The sequence below is a fragment of the Miniopterus natalensis genome, chromosome 11 (assembly GCF_054644295.1).
Source record: "Miniopterus natalensis isolate mMinNat1 chromosome 11, mMinNat1.hap1, whole genome shotgun sequence".
Taxonomy (NCBI): Eukaryota; Metazoa; Chordata; class Mammalia; order Chiroptera; family Miniopteridae; genus Miniopterus; species Miniopterus natalensis.
The window spans coordinates 30353099-30369515 of NC_142091.1; the positions used below are offsets into that span (position 1 = coordinate 30353099).

At 35.2% G+C, this 16417-nt stretch overlaps 1 protein-coding gene across 13 annotated transcripts in view; it reads left to right on the forward strand.

Moving 5' to 3' along the window:
* Positions 1 to 16216, forward strand: part of PICALM (phosphatidylinositol binding clathrin assembly protein) — a 96983-nt gene extending 80767 nt beyond the window's left edge. For 6 of the 13 annotated variants that reach the window (XM_087821624.1, XM_016206825.2, XM_016206826.2 and 3 more), the window contains 4 exons: positions 1612 to 1635; positions 3079 to 3138; positions 4628 to 4732; positions 14352 to 16216. In XM_087821624.1, the coding sequence (XP_087677750.1) occupies positions 1612 to 1635; positions 3079 to 3138; positions 4628 to 4732; positions 14352 to 14366 (204 nt within the window). In that variant the 3' untranslated portion in view covers positions 14367 to 16216. Of the gene's footprint in view, positions 1 to 1611; positions 1636 to 3078; positions 3139 to 4627; positions 4733 to 13036; positions 13140 to 14351 lie in introns of all 13 variants that reach the window. The other 7 variants (XM_016206828.2, XM_016206829.2, XM_016206832.2 and 4 more) reach the window with 2 other exon arrangements.
* Positions 16217 to 16417: the final 201 nt, after the last annotated feature.

Here is a 16417-nt window from a genome sequence, read left to right on the forward strand (position 1 = left end):
TTGCAAATACAGAATCGATGAATAATGATTAATTTTATATGCTAATTAATTAGTTAGCATTTAGTACTGAAGAAGTTCTGTTATTGTTTTTAGTTACTCTGAAGTGTAGTTATTCCAGAATAGCTTTGTGGCTATATTCCTATCCTTGGTCAGCTGCTTTTTTACCGTCTTCCTGGGTCAGAGAAAACCAATTTCTTGTCGAAAAATTTGAAACATGTTTTTTTGTAACAGTGTGCTATAGCAGCATTTTGACAACCCAAGCTACACATTGTAGCCTTCCTATTGTTATTAGAGGCCCCCATTATAAACCCTTGTTATTAAATACCTTTAAGAGCATTGCCCTGTTTTCTGTAGGTTAATCATAAAATAGTGTGCTGGTAAAATTTTGTGGGACATTACCTAAAGAATTCTGTTACCTTCAGTCTTCGTAAATAGAAATATTGACTTAGCTACCTTTTTAAGGCAGTAATTTTTCCCTGATAGTGGTCACTACCATCACTAAAAAGAAAACTTTATATTTAAATAGTTTAGGTTCTTACATATACACTGGCACTATCCTGAGTCTCTAAACAGTGCACTCTTGGGGTTGTTTGAGTAGGTATCATCCCAGTTGTAAGGATGAACTTACGTGATTTTTTTCAAGTGCAAAACAACTAGAAAACAGATTTAAATTGAAATCCATCCCTCTGACTCTGAATCCAGTGTTTTCCCCATTATAACACACCTCCCTGACTAGGTAATGGCAGGAATTTAGTTTAGTGGATTTCATAGCCTCAGATGTGAATTATACATTGATGATATATGAGGAATGATATAAATCCAAATACTCAAATGGAGATACAGTGGATATGTTCTATTGAATTAGTATTAATCTATGTGAAATATTATGAGTTTGTAGACAGCACTTCACCTGAGATTGACTACTAGAATATAATAGGCATCTAACCATTTAGAATTTGTATGTAAGTTGATAACAATATTTATGGTGCTGTGTTATATATGGTGATGTGTATCATCTCTTAAGATTTTGTTAAAATATTTGTGTATTTTATAGAATTTCTTTTTAATGACTAACATTTAGGGCTGGTGATACGATTCACTACTTAGGTAAACTGCTGCTTATGATGTTTCTTTACATTTCTAACCTTTTAATTAATCCTTAAACACTGTCAAGGTTTTTAAATATTTTTTGTTATCTATAACAAATGATTTGGTATTTTATTAAAATATATAATAATGTTATACTACAAATTCTTTTAATTATGCTTGCTTTTTTTCTGTGGTATATGTTGTATGATGCAACCTTGTTGATGGATGCACTGAATTTGGTACTGTTGACACTACTAATAGATTTTATGTTTTAATGACACTTGTAATCAATAAACTGTTATATATGCAAGAGAATAATGCAAAGACTAAATTTCCCTTGTCAACCTTGATAGTGTTTTAGTATAGATGTTCTTCCATTAGATACTGGAAATACGAGGGATTTTAGGTAGTTAGTGAATGTACATGTGAACTAAAATGCTCTCTGTGTATTTTCTGTTGTGTAAGTACTTGTTCTAATCCAGTGTTATTGCATTATGTAATTGTTCTCCCTGGGAAAAACAGAATGGCATGCATTTTCCACAATACGTAAGTGACCAAAAACTAGCCTTTTTGCAATAAATTGGCATGCTATTAACCACTGCTATAGCAGAATCTCACAACCTTTCAGCTATTACTTGTTTTCACATTCAGATTTTCAGTGTGCCAAAAATTCTTCCTAGCATCTACTGATTTTCATGGGTGTGTTGCAGAATTGATTCTGATGATGGCATGGGAAATATAATTTTTTTTTCTTGCTTAATATTCTGCCATTTGCTGCCAGATGGCTGGCTGGGTGTCTGTGTGTGTATCTGTGCTGCCACCATGCACTTGATGACTTGAAGGGAAATGTTGATTGTGGTAATGTTGAAAATAACAATTGCATGAAATCTTACAGGCTTCTGCTGTACTTGGCAGTTTGTCTACTGCTCTTGCAGCTCTTGGTTTTTAAGTAGGGAGAGGCCAATAAGTCCTACATGCTCACCCAAATACTAAACTTTTAACTATTCACTTTAGTTTTGCTTCATTTACCTTCTCCACGCATATGTTTAGATTGCCATATATTTTCAGTTTTGGTTTTTTTTTAATGTTTCAGCAGTGTTATTGGTCTTTCACCTGTATTCAGTTTTAGTTTTCATTGTAAGATAACATACACAGGGAATGTTGTTAAGACAGCAGATATACCTAAAATTATTTGTGCTAAGAGTATATATTTACAGAGCATGAGTTAAAGTAGTTGGAGGAGAGTGACTTAAACATCTTAGTGGTTCTTTTAAGCATTAAAGCATGAACGGACTTAAAAATTTATTGCTCCACCAATTTGCTGCTTTGCAGAAGATAGTTTAAATAAATAACCTATGGAATAAATAAGAAGGAATGCTAATATACATACTCTGTGTAAGAACCGTGTACTTTATAGAAATTGTCATACTCAGTAGTGGTTTGAAATCTTTAGGGTTCTTTAAAAAAAAAAAGTGAATTAGGTCCTTAGAAACTAATGTTTTGGAAGATCAAATTATTAATTGATTTGGGATCTTTAATTTTTTTTTCTTTGCTTAAAAACTGAAGTGCCTAGGAAAACATTCAGAATTTATTACTTTTTCTAGGTAAACATTTTTTATGATAGTAATAGACTTTAAATTTTAGAACTATGAGTATTTTTTAAAATCTGAAGATATTTGAAGCTGTAAAAGCCCATTGAAATCTTAGATCACTGTTTAAGTATCTAAGTTTAAATGGTATTTTTTTAATTTTCTTTCTAATCATTCTGCTTTTCTGCTAATTACAAGACACCTTTTTCATTGAACACTGACACACAGTTATTTTTTTAATTTTAGTTGACAGATTGACATATTTATTAATGATCACAAGTGTCACATTTAATCACAGCTGTCTTAGCAATTCTTTTAGTGGAACTACAACTATTAATTCCTTGAACTCAGTTGACATAAAGGAGTTATACTTCCTTGTTTTTTTCTTTCACTATTTCAGGCACCCCCTGTAATGGCCTATCCTGCTACTACACCAACAGGCATGATAGGATATGGAATTGTAAGTATTTGTTTGTACACAGCTTTTTGAAAATAGGTTGATTCATATTTAACTTGCTTTTATTACAAATGTAACTGTAAAAAAGAACTCCTTGCCACCCACACCCTTAGTGCCTAACTCAGAACCTTGTATGTTCCTTAGCATTCATTGGTTTCATAAGTATTTCTAGAATAGTCATTATACAATAGGTAACATTTATTAATGTTCACAGTATCGTGTGGCTTATTTTTTCATCATAACTTTTCTAGGCATTTTATACTTCATTACAAACTCAAACATTAATAGTAACTCCAAGTCTTTGTTGCTGTGACCATTGAGGTCTTAGAGCCTTAATACTGTACGAGAAGGAAAGAATTAACAGTTCTTGAATTATGTAGAGGTAAAATTAGTCTAGTAAAGGCCAGAGAAGTTTCCTATGACCATGGCTGGTATAGTACAAAAACTGCCCTTTAACCTTTAAGCTGGCCATAATCCACATTCTAGAGTGCCCTTCCTCTCCTCTCTTTACATATAGACTCGCTTAGGTAAGAAATGGACCTAGTGGCTTCAACCCCCTGTACATGTTTGAGGAACTGTTGCTGATAGGAGACAGGATTACATCTCTTGGTATTGCTATGGTGACTCCTGTGCTGCTTCTTCATTTACATCTTCTGGAAGTAGTTCTTTTCCTACATATGAAGAAGTTTCACAGCTTTTGGATTGGTGCTCATTGCATAAAAAAAGGAATCTGCACATAAACTGAGGCAGTAAAGTTAAAATGAAGTTTTCTACAAATATACCTGAAAAGTTAAATAGAACTTATAGAAAGATAAGATTTTATATTGCATTTTAACCAAAATAATATAGCTGTCTATGTGTGCTCTATTTTGTCACTGATAATTTTATGCCATGGCGTGATAATTTTTAAAGCAAGAGATGGTCAGTTGAGATTGTATTTTCAGTTAGTCAGGAATGAACTAACCTCTTTGTGTATAAATTAAAGCCTCTTCTTGATTCCCCCTTAAAATATCAAATAAAATGAAAGAACCACAGAGCGAACTTCTTCAAAGAATCAGCTGTGTTCACTTGTGGTCACTTGCATGATAACATGAGAATTTGATTTGATATACAAAGGCAGTTTACTTTGAAATGTCTTAGTCATTTTACAGTTTTAAGTTTTCCTATATATATCTAAAGCTGGTAAATTTGAAAATATTTTGGTATAAATTATTTTGTCTGCTGTACTGTAAGTAAGGTTTAAATTTTACAACTCGTATAGAAAAACCTAAGCTTTTATACAGACTTTAAAAATGAATACATTAAAGACTTTCCATACCAAAATAAATACTCTTAAAAATTGGTAGCTGTCAGTCTTATTTGCATTTACAGGAGTTTTCCTTTGAGTTAAAGCAAAAATAGTAGTTGTCCTCCCTGTCACCCTTGTTTACTTACTTTATAATAAGGGAGTTTGAGTCGACAATCTCTAACTTGATATTTTTCTATTTTTCAGCCTCCTCAAATGGGAAGTGTACCTGTAATGGCACAACCAACCTTAATATACAACCAGCCTGTCATGAGACCACCAAACCCCTTTGGCCCTGTATCAGGAGCACAGGTATTAATTAATATGCTACATTTAACTGTTTTAATATGCTTGATGTGGAAGGAACACAGTGCTAAAAAGTCCTTTCATACAACTTGAGAAACAAGTTATTAGCATTATTCCCCTTCATAGTGGATGTAATTTGCTTTGTATCTTTCTCATCTAAGAGTTTTTAGGAATATTGATTATTTGGAAGGAAAGGACAAGCAGATCACAGATATTAAAGATGGAAAATTCTTGATAACTTACAGTTGGTGAATCCAGAGGACATTTTTTCTGAGGTTAAGGAACCTACTTTCTGTTCATAATTCTGGCATAATCTTTGTGAACCCTAGAAACCTTGACCTCAGATCTCTACTGCCTTGGCATTTGGAGTGCCAGTGCACTTGAATACATGTAGTAGTATATTTGCCAGTGCATATAATGTTACATTGACAAAATTAGTTGGTGTTGATCCAGTTTGAATCTAGTCTCATGTATTTCATAGACTAGTGAAGCACAGGAGATCCTTTCATTTTTCAGCCTTTTTGAATATTGAACTCAATAAATAGGCATCTCAGGTAGTACACCAGTAACTGGGAGTAGATTTTGAATTTAGTTCTTACTAAGAGGTAAAATCCACATTCTTTGCAGTTTATATATTTGCCCAGATGCCTCTTTTTTTATGTTACAGTGACCTTTTCTTCTTGTTCCTTAATCAGTTAACTATTTTACAATGAAGATAACTGAAAGTCGGGGTAATTGATGCATCCATTACTCTTTTTTTAAGTCAGTTAATGTTTATTTTTATAAAATGGGTTATGGGTATTTATAGTTTTTTGTTTTTTCCTCTTTTACCAGCAGTACTTTTTAAAAATATATATGTCTTGCCCGGCCGGGCATGGCTCAGCGGTTGAGCGTCAACCTAGGATCCAGGCGATCGGGGTTTGATTCCCGGGCAGGGCACATGCCCGGGTTGTGGGCTTGATCAATGACTTTCTCATCATTGATGTTCCTGTCTCTCTCCCTCCCTCCCCTTTCCTCTCTCTGAAATCAATAAAGATATATTAAAATATATATATATATATATGTGTGTGTGTGTGTGTGTGTCTTTATTGATTTCAGAGAGAGGAAGGGAGAGAGAGAGAAATAGAAATATCAGTGATGAGAGAGTCATTGATTGGCTGCCTCCTTCCTGCACACCCCTGACTGAGGATCAAGCCCCCAACCCGGGCTTGTGCCCTGACCGGGAATCGAACCAGGATCTCTTGGATCCTAGGTCAATGCTCAACTGCTGAGCCATGCCCGGTGGGGCTACGAGCAGTACTTTTTTATGTCAATCCTCAACCGAGGATATTTTTTTCCATTGATTTTTAGAGGGTGGTGGGGGGAGATTGAGGTAAGAGAGAAACATGATTAGTTCCCCAAGCGGGGCCAGGATTGAGTCTGCAACCCAGGTACGTGCCCTTGACTAAGAATCAAACCCGTGACCCTTTGGTATGTGGGTTGACACTCTAACCACGGGACGACACTGGCCAGGGCTTACCAGCAGTACTTTTAAATACTGGCTTAATTTGCTAAAAAACAAACTAGATTTTGATAATCTTTTAAGATGTTGATGATTTCCCTAAGTATTGATGTAGATATTTTCTTTTTTTCTTTTTTTTCTTTTTTAACTTTTAATGTAGATATTTTCTTGATATTATATGTCTTCCTCATGTCCTTTAGTTTTTTCTTTGCTTTTTTAACTTCAGATATATTTTTATTTTTAAAAATTATTTTGTTTCTTTGCTCTAAAGTCTAAGTGATAAGAACTTAAATGTATTTAAGAAAAAACACTTGCTACAGTCCAGAGCTATAAATTTACAAGGTATTGCTGACTACAGAAGTTTTTATCCTGATGTGTGGCTAAACCCATATACTCAGTCTTGCAAGCTCCTGTCTCAGAAACAGAATATACTGTTACTTCAGCTTGAATACTCCCTGACAGTTTCCAAGCACTTTGACATACTTAATTATCTTGCCTTATTCTCAAAATAATCTTTAAGGTAGATAGATGGGCCTAATATTACCATTTTGTTTTACAGATACAGAAAGCTGAGACTTGAAAAAGTTCTTTAGCTAAGTAACTAGTGAAATGTAACTTATCCCCAGGAATCCCTGATCCTGGTCCAGTGCTCATTGGTGCCACACTACTCTCTACTAATATAGGACTGAGCTTATATGGCCATTGCAGTAGCATTGTCTTCCTTTTGTCAGAACCACTCTGCAGATTCCTTGCATTTCCTGCTAGATTATAAACTGCATTTACACATTGAGGATGTAACTACTATAGTTGTCAAGAACATTCTCTACAGTTTTGGATAATGTTCTCAACCTTAAAACATTTTATATTAGCTTTGATATTCTTTTTAATTTGGTTTAAAAAGAAATCTTAATTAAAAAAATTGCTGACCCTCTAGCATCTGCTGTTAATCCAGGTTTTATATCCTCTTGCCTCTAAAATCCACATAACTGACTGAAACATCAAAAAAAGTACAAGAATTTCCATGTGCATGAAAAAAAACCATGACAAATGCCTTTTCCTGATTACTTTATGTCGGGGTAGAACAGAATGAGAACATTAGGATAGTCAGTTTTTAGTTGAGAAGTCAAATTTGAAGTGAGTACTTAATGCTAAATATTACTGATTGAAAAGAGTACATGAAGGAATCATATTGATAACTAGAAAAAGAAAATCTGGTGGCAATGAAATGGCTCAAAAAGGCTTTGGTCTCCTCACACAGTCATTTGAATCATTTGAAAGTCAGAATCTTGAATCTTTTAATGTTACTTTGAATTCCTTTACTCCCTTTGTTCTCCATGTATTTTATCACATAATCCCACTGTTTCTCTGCTATCATTAGATCCACCCTTCTTGCATTCTACAGCTTTCACCTGAATTTGAACCTCTGTCCCATGTTGATTTTCCAAGTCTCCCTGTGTTCCTTGCCTTTCTAATTTAATCCATTATGTAGACTTGAATGACCTTATATAGTCAGTATTTATAGCATCTTTATATTCAAAAATCTAAGGAAGTGAATCTCAATATAACTGAACAGATAATGACACCCCCTCAGCTTTCCTTATGTCTTAAAAACGACTTCACAAAGTCTTTTGTAAGGGGACTGGTGAGTAAACAGAATATTCAGTTTTTTTAATTCCCATGCCTCTACAATCTTGGTAAGTATCCCGTGGTCTGCTGCTTTTTGTCTTTTCCAGAAGTCCTTCATCTGTCATAAAAGTGGATTTACTCTTTACTCATTCTCAGTTCATCTCTCGTTTCTTTCCAGGCTGTCTGAGATCTGAACTTCTTTTCCTTATTCTGCATTATTTTTCTTTAAAGAACTTTATCACTACCTGATATCTGTCTGTTTCTTTACACATATATCTATCCATCCATCCAGTCTAGCAAGAAACCCCTATACTAGATTGTAAGCCTTATAGAGCCAGGCTTCTACGTGGCTTGTTTAGTTCTGTGTCCCTGGTTCCTAGAAAGGTACTTGACTCAAGAAATTTTGAACATTTTTTAATTTGTGGGTTTTTTTAATCTTCACCGGAGGATATTTTTTCCATTGCTTTTTCAGAGAGAGTGGAAGGCGGGGCGGGGGGTGGGGGGGGCATCGATGTGAGAGAGATACCACATCAAGTGGTGGCCGCCCTTCTGCTCGTGCCCTTACTGGGGCCAAGCCTGCAGCCGAGTTAGGTGCCCTTGGCTGGAACCAAACCCGAGACCCTTCGTTCCTCAGGCTGATGCTCTAACCACTGAGCCAAACCAGCTAGGGCTGAACATTATTTTTTAAACAAGTGAGTCTGATTGAAAAGCTTTACTTTTTCATCGTGTAACTTACTCTGTTCCACATTGATCTCCCTTTTCACTTAAAATCATTGAAAATATAGTGTTCAAAATTGCTTTAATTTGTTGGCTAATAGTTACTGTAAACTAAAATATTAGATGACTGTCACCTGAGGAATGAAGATACCCTTAATTTCATGATTAAATATTTTTTAATAATTTTAAAATTAAGCTATATTTAAAGTAGGTGAGATTTTCTCATACTTTAGTTATGAATGATTCTTAGCCAGTTTCTTGGATTAATTTTGTCCATTCAGTGCTAGGTATAACCAACATAATATTTCGTAATGAATTACCTTTTAATTGTTCTCTCATTTTTTATTTTGCTCTCTTTTTGCAATTAGATTCAAAATTCTTTGGGGCAGAGGACATCTCTTTGTACCTTATTAAAGTAAATGGCAGTTTAAATGTAAAATGAAATCCCATCAAAGTAAAATCTTTTAATCAAATCCCACTTCTGTAGCTATTGCCAGAAATCTTTCCCTGCTCCTTGAAGTGTTTTGGAAGCCATTACACACCTAAGGCATAACTTACGGGTCCTGTTCTCTTGCTCACTCTTAAAATCAAACTAATATTTTTGAGAGTACCTCAACCCTCCCAGATACGTTTATCTTCTTGCTATTTATTTAGAGAGGCATTCCAAACAGTGTGCTGTGTGTCCTACATTATTATCTAGGTTACTCTAAGTGCTTTGTTAGAGTTTGCTAGTGAGAAAGTCTGTTCTTTAGGAAGTTGTCTTCATTATAACTTTAATTTTAATAGACAACACTGTAGTATTGAAATTATGCCTTCCTATACACTCAACCCTTTTCTGTCCCCATTTTTCACTCTGGCTTATTCTTTATTTTTTAGATATTTTTATGTAACTGCTAGTTGCTTCAAGATGGGTATTAAGTACTTCTATTTCATGCCTAACACTGCTTTTTAATATATGTGTGTGTGTGTGCGTGTGTGTGTATGGTACATTAGTGAATCTTCCTAGATATTTGACCACATGGAAAATACTAGATTCCTGTGGTTAAAGGTTTTTTCCCCACCCTCTCCTGTGTTTCCTCATAGTTTTGCTCACTTTTTGATTGGTTGTTGCAGGTTACTAGTGTGTCTGTTATTTAACTTGGAAAGAATGGGGACTCATACCTTCTCTTGCTGGTGCTCTGTATAAATATTACTGGTACTTATATGTAAATTGAAATGTCCATTGCTGACCAATAGTTGTAAATGCTTTCTGCATTGCAGTATGCAGCTATTACTTTACTAAGCATGAAGACACTTAACCTATTAGTTTCAGTTTTCTTTTGAAAGTCACTGTGATGTGAAGTAACATTTTTAAAAAGAATGTTTATAAGGCAATATAGATGTTGAAGATCATTGCAGGGGAGAGTTGTTGTACTAGTTATGTTCTTATCACTTGTATGAGAAACAGTGATTCCTCATCAGCCTTTTTTCCCAAAGGCAATATGAAAACCACAGAGTGTTACATTGGGGCATGTAACTTTTAAAATAAGCATATTTTTATATGTTTCTTGATTGGTATTGGGTGTTTTTTAAATGGAAGATTGCCGGTTTTGTTCATGAAGGATAAGGCTAAAGATGCAAAATGGCTGCTGTGTTTTTGTTCGTAATGGCAATTTTAAGTAAGTCTGACATCAGTTAAGTGTCTGAAAGGAAACAGTGGCTTGTTGTGAGTGCTTTTTACTTTTCTAAATAGGGGCACTGTTGGCTTTAGATACTGGATAATTCGAGTCTTACCAAAAAATGGCCTTTTTAATGACTTTCTTGTGTGTAAGAACTAACGGCTGTCTTTGCTTTTAGGCTAGTTTTATGAGGTTTTTTCCCCCTACTTTCTTGGTGTGTTAATTGTGGGTGTTGGCAGTGCCTCTTCTGTCAGCTGATATGCCCAGCTGTGTTTCTGTGAAGGCCTTTTGCTCTGTCAGCAGTGTATTGTGCTCATTCATCCTTGCCTAGTAGAAGATGCCATGAGGGAATTTACTTTAGGGATTGGGGTTTAGTATCATAGCTGAGAATGGTTCTGGAGTCCCCAGCATACACCAGAGTCAGTCAAAAGTAAAACTTTATTAAGGAGTCCCATTTGGTGATGACTGTTGTTAATAAGACAACCTGTAGAATTAGACCATTTTAATGGTGGTTTTGCTGAGGACGTTTTTCTAAAAGCTAAAAATCTAATTTCTTGCCTTGAAACTAGAACATAGATGTAAAATCTTAGGTGACTGAAGTTCTACAAAATCTTCATGATGAACATCAGTGACCATGTAGAGCACTGTAGGTATAGAAAGCACAGGGGTATATTGACTGTGTAACATTTACTAGAGAAGTCTCTTTTTAAAAGTTTCTCTATTCTCACTTTAACTTTTTCCTGTATGTTAAAATATAGCCATAAATCCTAGCTGAGTTGAAATTAATTGGGATTATAGATTTTTGAGAGGAAACAAAGCACCAACCTTGGAGTCAGCAGATCTACATTTGGGACTATTAGTATCCTAGGGCTGCCATAACTAAGTAAGTGTATTACAAACTTGATGGATTAAAATAATAGAGGTTTATTCTTGTTTATTCTTTCACATTTCTATGAGGTTGGGAGTCCACAAAAACAAGGGCCATGCTCCTTCCAGGTTCTCCAGAGAAGGACCCTTCCTTGCCTCTTGCAGCTTTTGGTATCTAAAGTTGTTCTCAGTTTGCAACTGCAGTGCTTCAATCTCTGCCTGTGTCACATGGCATTCTCCCTGTGTCTCTGTCTTTGCGGGGCATTTTCCTCTAAGACTGTCAGGTCTTCAGACTCCTGCTCTCATGAAAACATGTGATTTAACAATACATTTTAGTGTGGGGCTCTCATAGAGCTCTCATAGAGTCTTGTGACTTTGAATGATATCTAAATGCAGTAAGCAAGGTTTTTGTTGTTTTAACTTCAAGTGAAAGAAAATTTGTTTTGGAGAGTTGATCACTTTACTCAAAATTATTCTGCCTCTGAATGATTATCCATGATTGCTCTGAAGGGGGAGGAGGAGACATCTTACCAATTAAGTTGTACCTTAATCTGTCTCTTTGTGAATGATATTTGAATCCCCAAACCCAGACATGCTGCCCTGCCCTCCTATGTGTAGCTGCTTGTGTAATTCCATCATCTTTCCCATTGTCTTTGAACATTTGTTTCTGAGAACAAGGTATGGATTTGGAAAATGACTCACCCACTGATATAACTGAAAATTATTTCTAAACCTACCAATTGATCTTGGCATCCAAAACAGCAAATTGCATATACTTGTGGTGTAGTATTTGCTGAAACTCATTAGCTATTCATTTTCTGTAGTGTTTTTCTTAAAAAAATAAAAAGGTAGATATGAGATCACTTTCAACCAACAAAGACAGATTTGGGGGTTTGAAATCTTTTATAGGATTTGAATGTTGAAGTATGAATTGAAATTTTCCATTTAATCAATTTTGATTTAATGTTCAATTGAACACCCATAAAGAGGACAGTTCATTTTATAATAGCTCTGGCTTACCTGACTCTGCAATCTCATACAGGGGGGAAGAAAAAATAAAAATTTGTTCTGAACTAAAATGGCTCATGTTTGGTTTGAATACTCCAGAAGTCTGCTGAGAGAAGGAGATACATATATGAAAATGAACATCTTGGTTTTTCAGGAACTGTCTTTGAGGGAATAATTAAGATAATGTTATTGAGTTCAGCAGTCTACTTGCCTTACCATATATACATTCAAGTTAAGTGATGGGAGAAAATTCTAAGAATCAAGCAAGCATATTCAAGCAGGAAGCAGAATAAAAAATCTTAAATTTAATTTCCTAAATTCTGGGCAGTTAGACTAGGTGACCTCTAAGGTCACTTTCTCCTCCCAGAGTATACACATCAGCTGCACCATGTCTAGGTAACAGACAGGAGCCAGCTCTTTGTGCAAATAGTGTGATCACTGAGGATAGGACTTTCCACGCTCTGTGAAGCAGGAAGGAAAGAATATTGCAGCTAGATGTGTTGGGTCTGGACTGAGGTCAGAGTTTGCACAGCTTCTGACAGACGGCCCGGACACAGGAAGCCATCTTTCCACAGTTATAAAAACAACAACAACACAATTGTGCACTTCGTCCGCCTCACACGAACCACACAGAATAAAAGTCTTAACCATGGGTCAGCTCATATCGACCTTTTTGGGTAAAAGACTTTATTCCTTTGGAATTTCAAAAACAAAATTTGTTATCTGAAAAACACATGCCATTGGATGCCCTTTAGCTTGGCATGTGACTGAAATTTTTGTTTTAATAATTCCATTTTCTACAAAGGCTGCCTTTATATTTATTAAAGATGACAAAACAAAAACCACTTCTTCTTTCATTACATTTTCCGCTTTCATGTTCTGTCATTCTGAGCTCTTTTTTTCTTTCCCTCTCTCTGTCTTCTTTTCCCCCAGCTGTCGGCAGCATCCAGCCCCTCCAGTCACAGTCCTCACAGAGCTTCAGGAAAGGACCCTTTTGCAGAGCTCTCTTTGGAGGATTTCTTATAAATCACTTTAGGTATTGCTGCTTGTTGGGGGAGAGGGGGACTTAAGCACTTTTAAAAATTACCAACCATTAAGCACCATTCACTCTCCTTAGTTTCTGCACAGGACTCGAGGTCCCCTCTCCTCCTCCTCCTCCTCTGTTCTTTAAGTGGAGCGTAAGAATAGATGGAGACAGGACACAAATGACAAATAACTTTTGGAAACTGTCTTTAATATAATTAGGTGTTTACATATGCGCATCCACTGCTCACAGCAGATGGATGAGATCAGATACCACCCTTAAAAACTGGGTGTTTTAGTCAGTTTAAAAGAATTATAGAGAACAACACAATTCTACACATTGGCTTAGAGCTTACTTAGGAGTATCTTTGGTTTAACATAATGGCCAGGGTTAGTGGGACAGATTCATTTTAACAACTTCTTCAAAGGATTACATTTTTATGTGTGCCTTTTCATCTGAAAATAGTAACATTTTCCCAAAAAAAAACCCAAAACAGCTTATATTATTACTACTATTTTTTTAGTTAAGGGCAAGTGAATCCTTGGGGCCTCTTTGATAGAAGGATCCTGGACCTAATCCACACTGCCCACTTTTGCTGGAAGATGGTGTAATTGTTCTTGCTGCTGTAGCCCCGTGTAGGTTACACCTTCTAGATCCTGAGTTTGTACTCTTCTGATTTGATAATTGGCACTTCTACTTCTGTACTGTCTGTGGGTGAGCAGTTAATGGATATCATGAGTAAAGTGTCTGAGTGAACAGTGACACCAATTGAAAAGTATTTCCTTGTGGATTTTTCAGATTTTTACTTATATTGTAAAGAAATGATTTAGTAAACATAGTATTACTATTCCCTTAATTATCTCTAATTTTATGATCTCATTTGGAAGTAATGTTTCAAATTTTGCTTTCCTAAAAGAGATTTTTACATGGAGTATTTGTGTTCATGGAGAGATTTTCTGAATTTATGAAAAAATTGTTCATTTTTCTTGCTTCTACCCCTCGGTTTTTAGTAATTAGAAAGATATTTGTAATTATGCTTCAAATATTGAATTATGGCACATGATAAATTGATAATACTGACTTTGTTTTATAACCACGGTTTGTGATAAGCATGCTATGAGTACTTCTGAGCCAGTTGAATGGTAAAGCCATGAAGCATTTTTATTTGTGAGAAGATACCCTACAATGCAATGAATTCACTTACGCTTTTTTTTTTTCTTCCAGATACAGTTTATGTAACTAGATGGAAGAGAATGGAATTACTCCAAAAAGACAAGTGCTCAAGCAGCAAATACTTCCAGCAAAATTCAAACTGCTGTCTCTTAAACTCTCTTCTTCCATTAGAATGCTACAGTAACAGTGGAGGCCCATGAAGGAAGTTGGGACTAGTCTATAGGAGAACATATTAATACAGTTTATAAAGCCAAGAATTGCCATGATTTCAGACTAAGATCTGTCTTTTTGGTGACTAACCCTTCAGTTCTTTCAACTTCTATTAATACCCATAATCAGTAACCTACCAAGAAAAGCCCTTATTTGGAAAGTGCGAAATTTGTATTTGGAAAAGCTGCCTGGAGAGAGAAGAGCTGTGTCCTTGACTGTAATGCAACAGGACTCGGGGGGCATCAAAATCATAACTCTTAATTATGCAGTATCTTCCTTTCTCCAGTCCTGACAGAAACAATAACTAAAGTTAACTTTTCTTTTTTTAAAAAATTATATATTCAGTTTGCAGTAGACATTCCTTAAGTATTTGTATTTATTTATGATTATCAATTTACGTAACATTAATATTGTATCAAACCTCCTTATGAAAATGAGTATGGATGTACACAGTATGTTTGATTTTTATCCACACGAATGAATCTGATTCAGAATGCTTTTCAGCTGTCGCACAGAGCACTAAATATTTTAAGGCAGGTCCGTAGGTCTGACTCGCCTAAGGATTTTCAGTCTCTATGGGATTTAGGAAAGCATTATAAATGCATTAATTCTTATAGTCAATTCTGTGCCTAGGATTTTGCAAGGGAACAGTTCACTGACTAGGAAAAGCACTACATTTTAAATTCAGCATTAGTGCATCGGGAAGGAACTTTACTGCTTTGTGCTTGGCATGTCATTATTTTCCATTTGACATTAGGGCCTTTCCAAAATGAATGTGAGGAATTGCTTTCACTTCAAGACTTTCCTTCTGCTCAGTAAAACTCTCGGAGGTGTTGTGGGGGGAGGGAAGGGGACAGAATCCTCAAATCTTTTATTTGGCTCATGCCATGTTATGATCATGTACCTTTTAAATAAGGGGAAATAATATCTTTTAAAGTTAATGTCTAGCCAAGAGTTTAGTTAACGAAGAAATAAACTGCACTGTTGATCGGTGCTTTGTGTAAATACATCTTAACATCTGGGTTGAGAGGGGCCTTAAGAAGGAAAGTTTGTTGTAGGAAAGCAATTCTGTACATGAGTTTAAGCATACTTGTTGCATTGTCTCTGCAGATTCTATTTTTGTTTACAATATTAAAATGTATGTTAGCAAAAATGGGTGGATTTTCAAATAAAATGCAGCTTCCACAAAACTTTTGTTACGTTATTCTGGTCTGAGGTGCATTATTTTTTTCTTTATCATAAGTATCATCATTTTTTTGCTAATAAAAGTATATGCAGGTGGTTATATTTTCTGATTTAATAGAATGTAAATTTAATCCTGTTTTTAATTTTATTTCCAAAGACTTATCTTTGTACTTTTGGTTACCTTCTGGGCTTTTACTGATAAACTGAACTACTTATTAAAAATGTTCATTTTTGTCTTTTGATCAGATGCTTTTGGTCAGGTAAGTTAAAAGGAGAGAATGCTTTGAATTTGCATATTGATGCATGTGGTTATGTCTGCCAAAGAAACCTCTGACTGTATCATGTTTCATGTTGAATAGTGAGTAGGATTCAGAGTACGTAATAGGGGATTAAAAGCTTTGTGTATTGAGAAATGTTTGCCTAATATTTGCCATGGTTGGAAAAAATTGCCTTTAGTCAATATACTTTGTTAATTTGACCAGTTTTTAAGTTTCACAATTATTAAACCATATTCATACTAATTGGGAAATTGTACTTTTGTAAGTTAACTTCTTTAACATTTTCACAGGTTTTGATTTGTCTCTGCTGGTGTTTGAGTGGGTGTTATATTTGAGGTCTATGGCTTGTTCCTTATATATTTCCTTACGTTTTTTAGTATGTTTTCGTTTATGATAATGCTTCGTAAACATTTCTATCTTATTGTTCAAACAACTTTTGGGCTT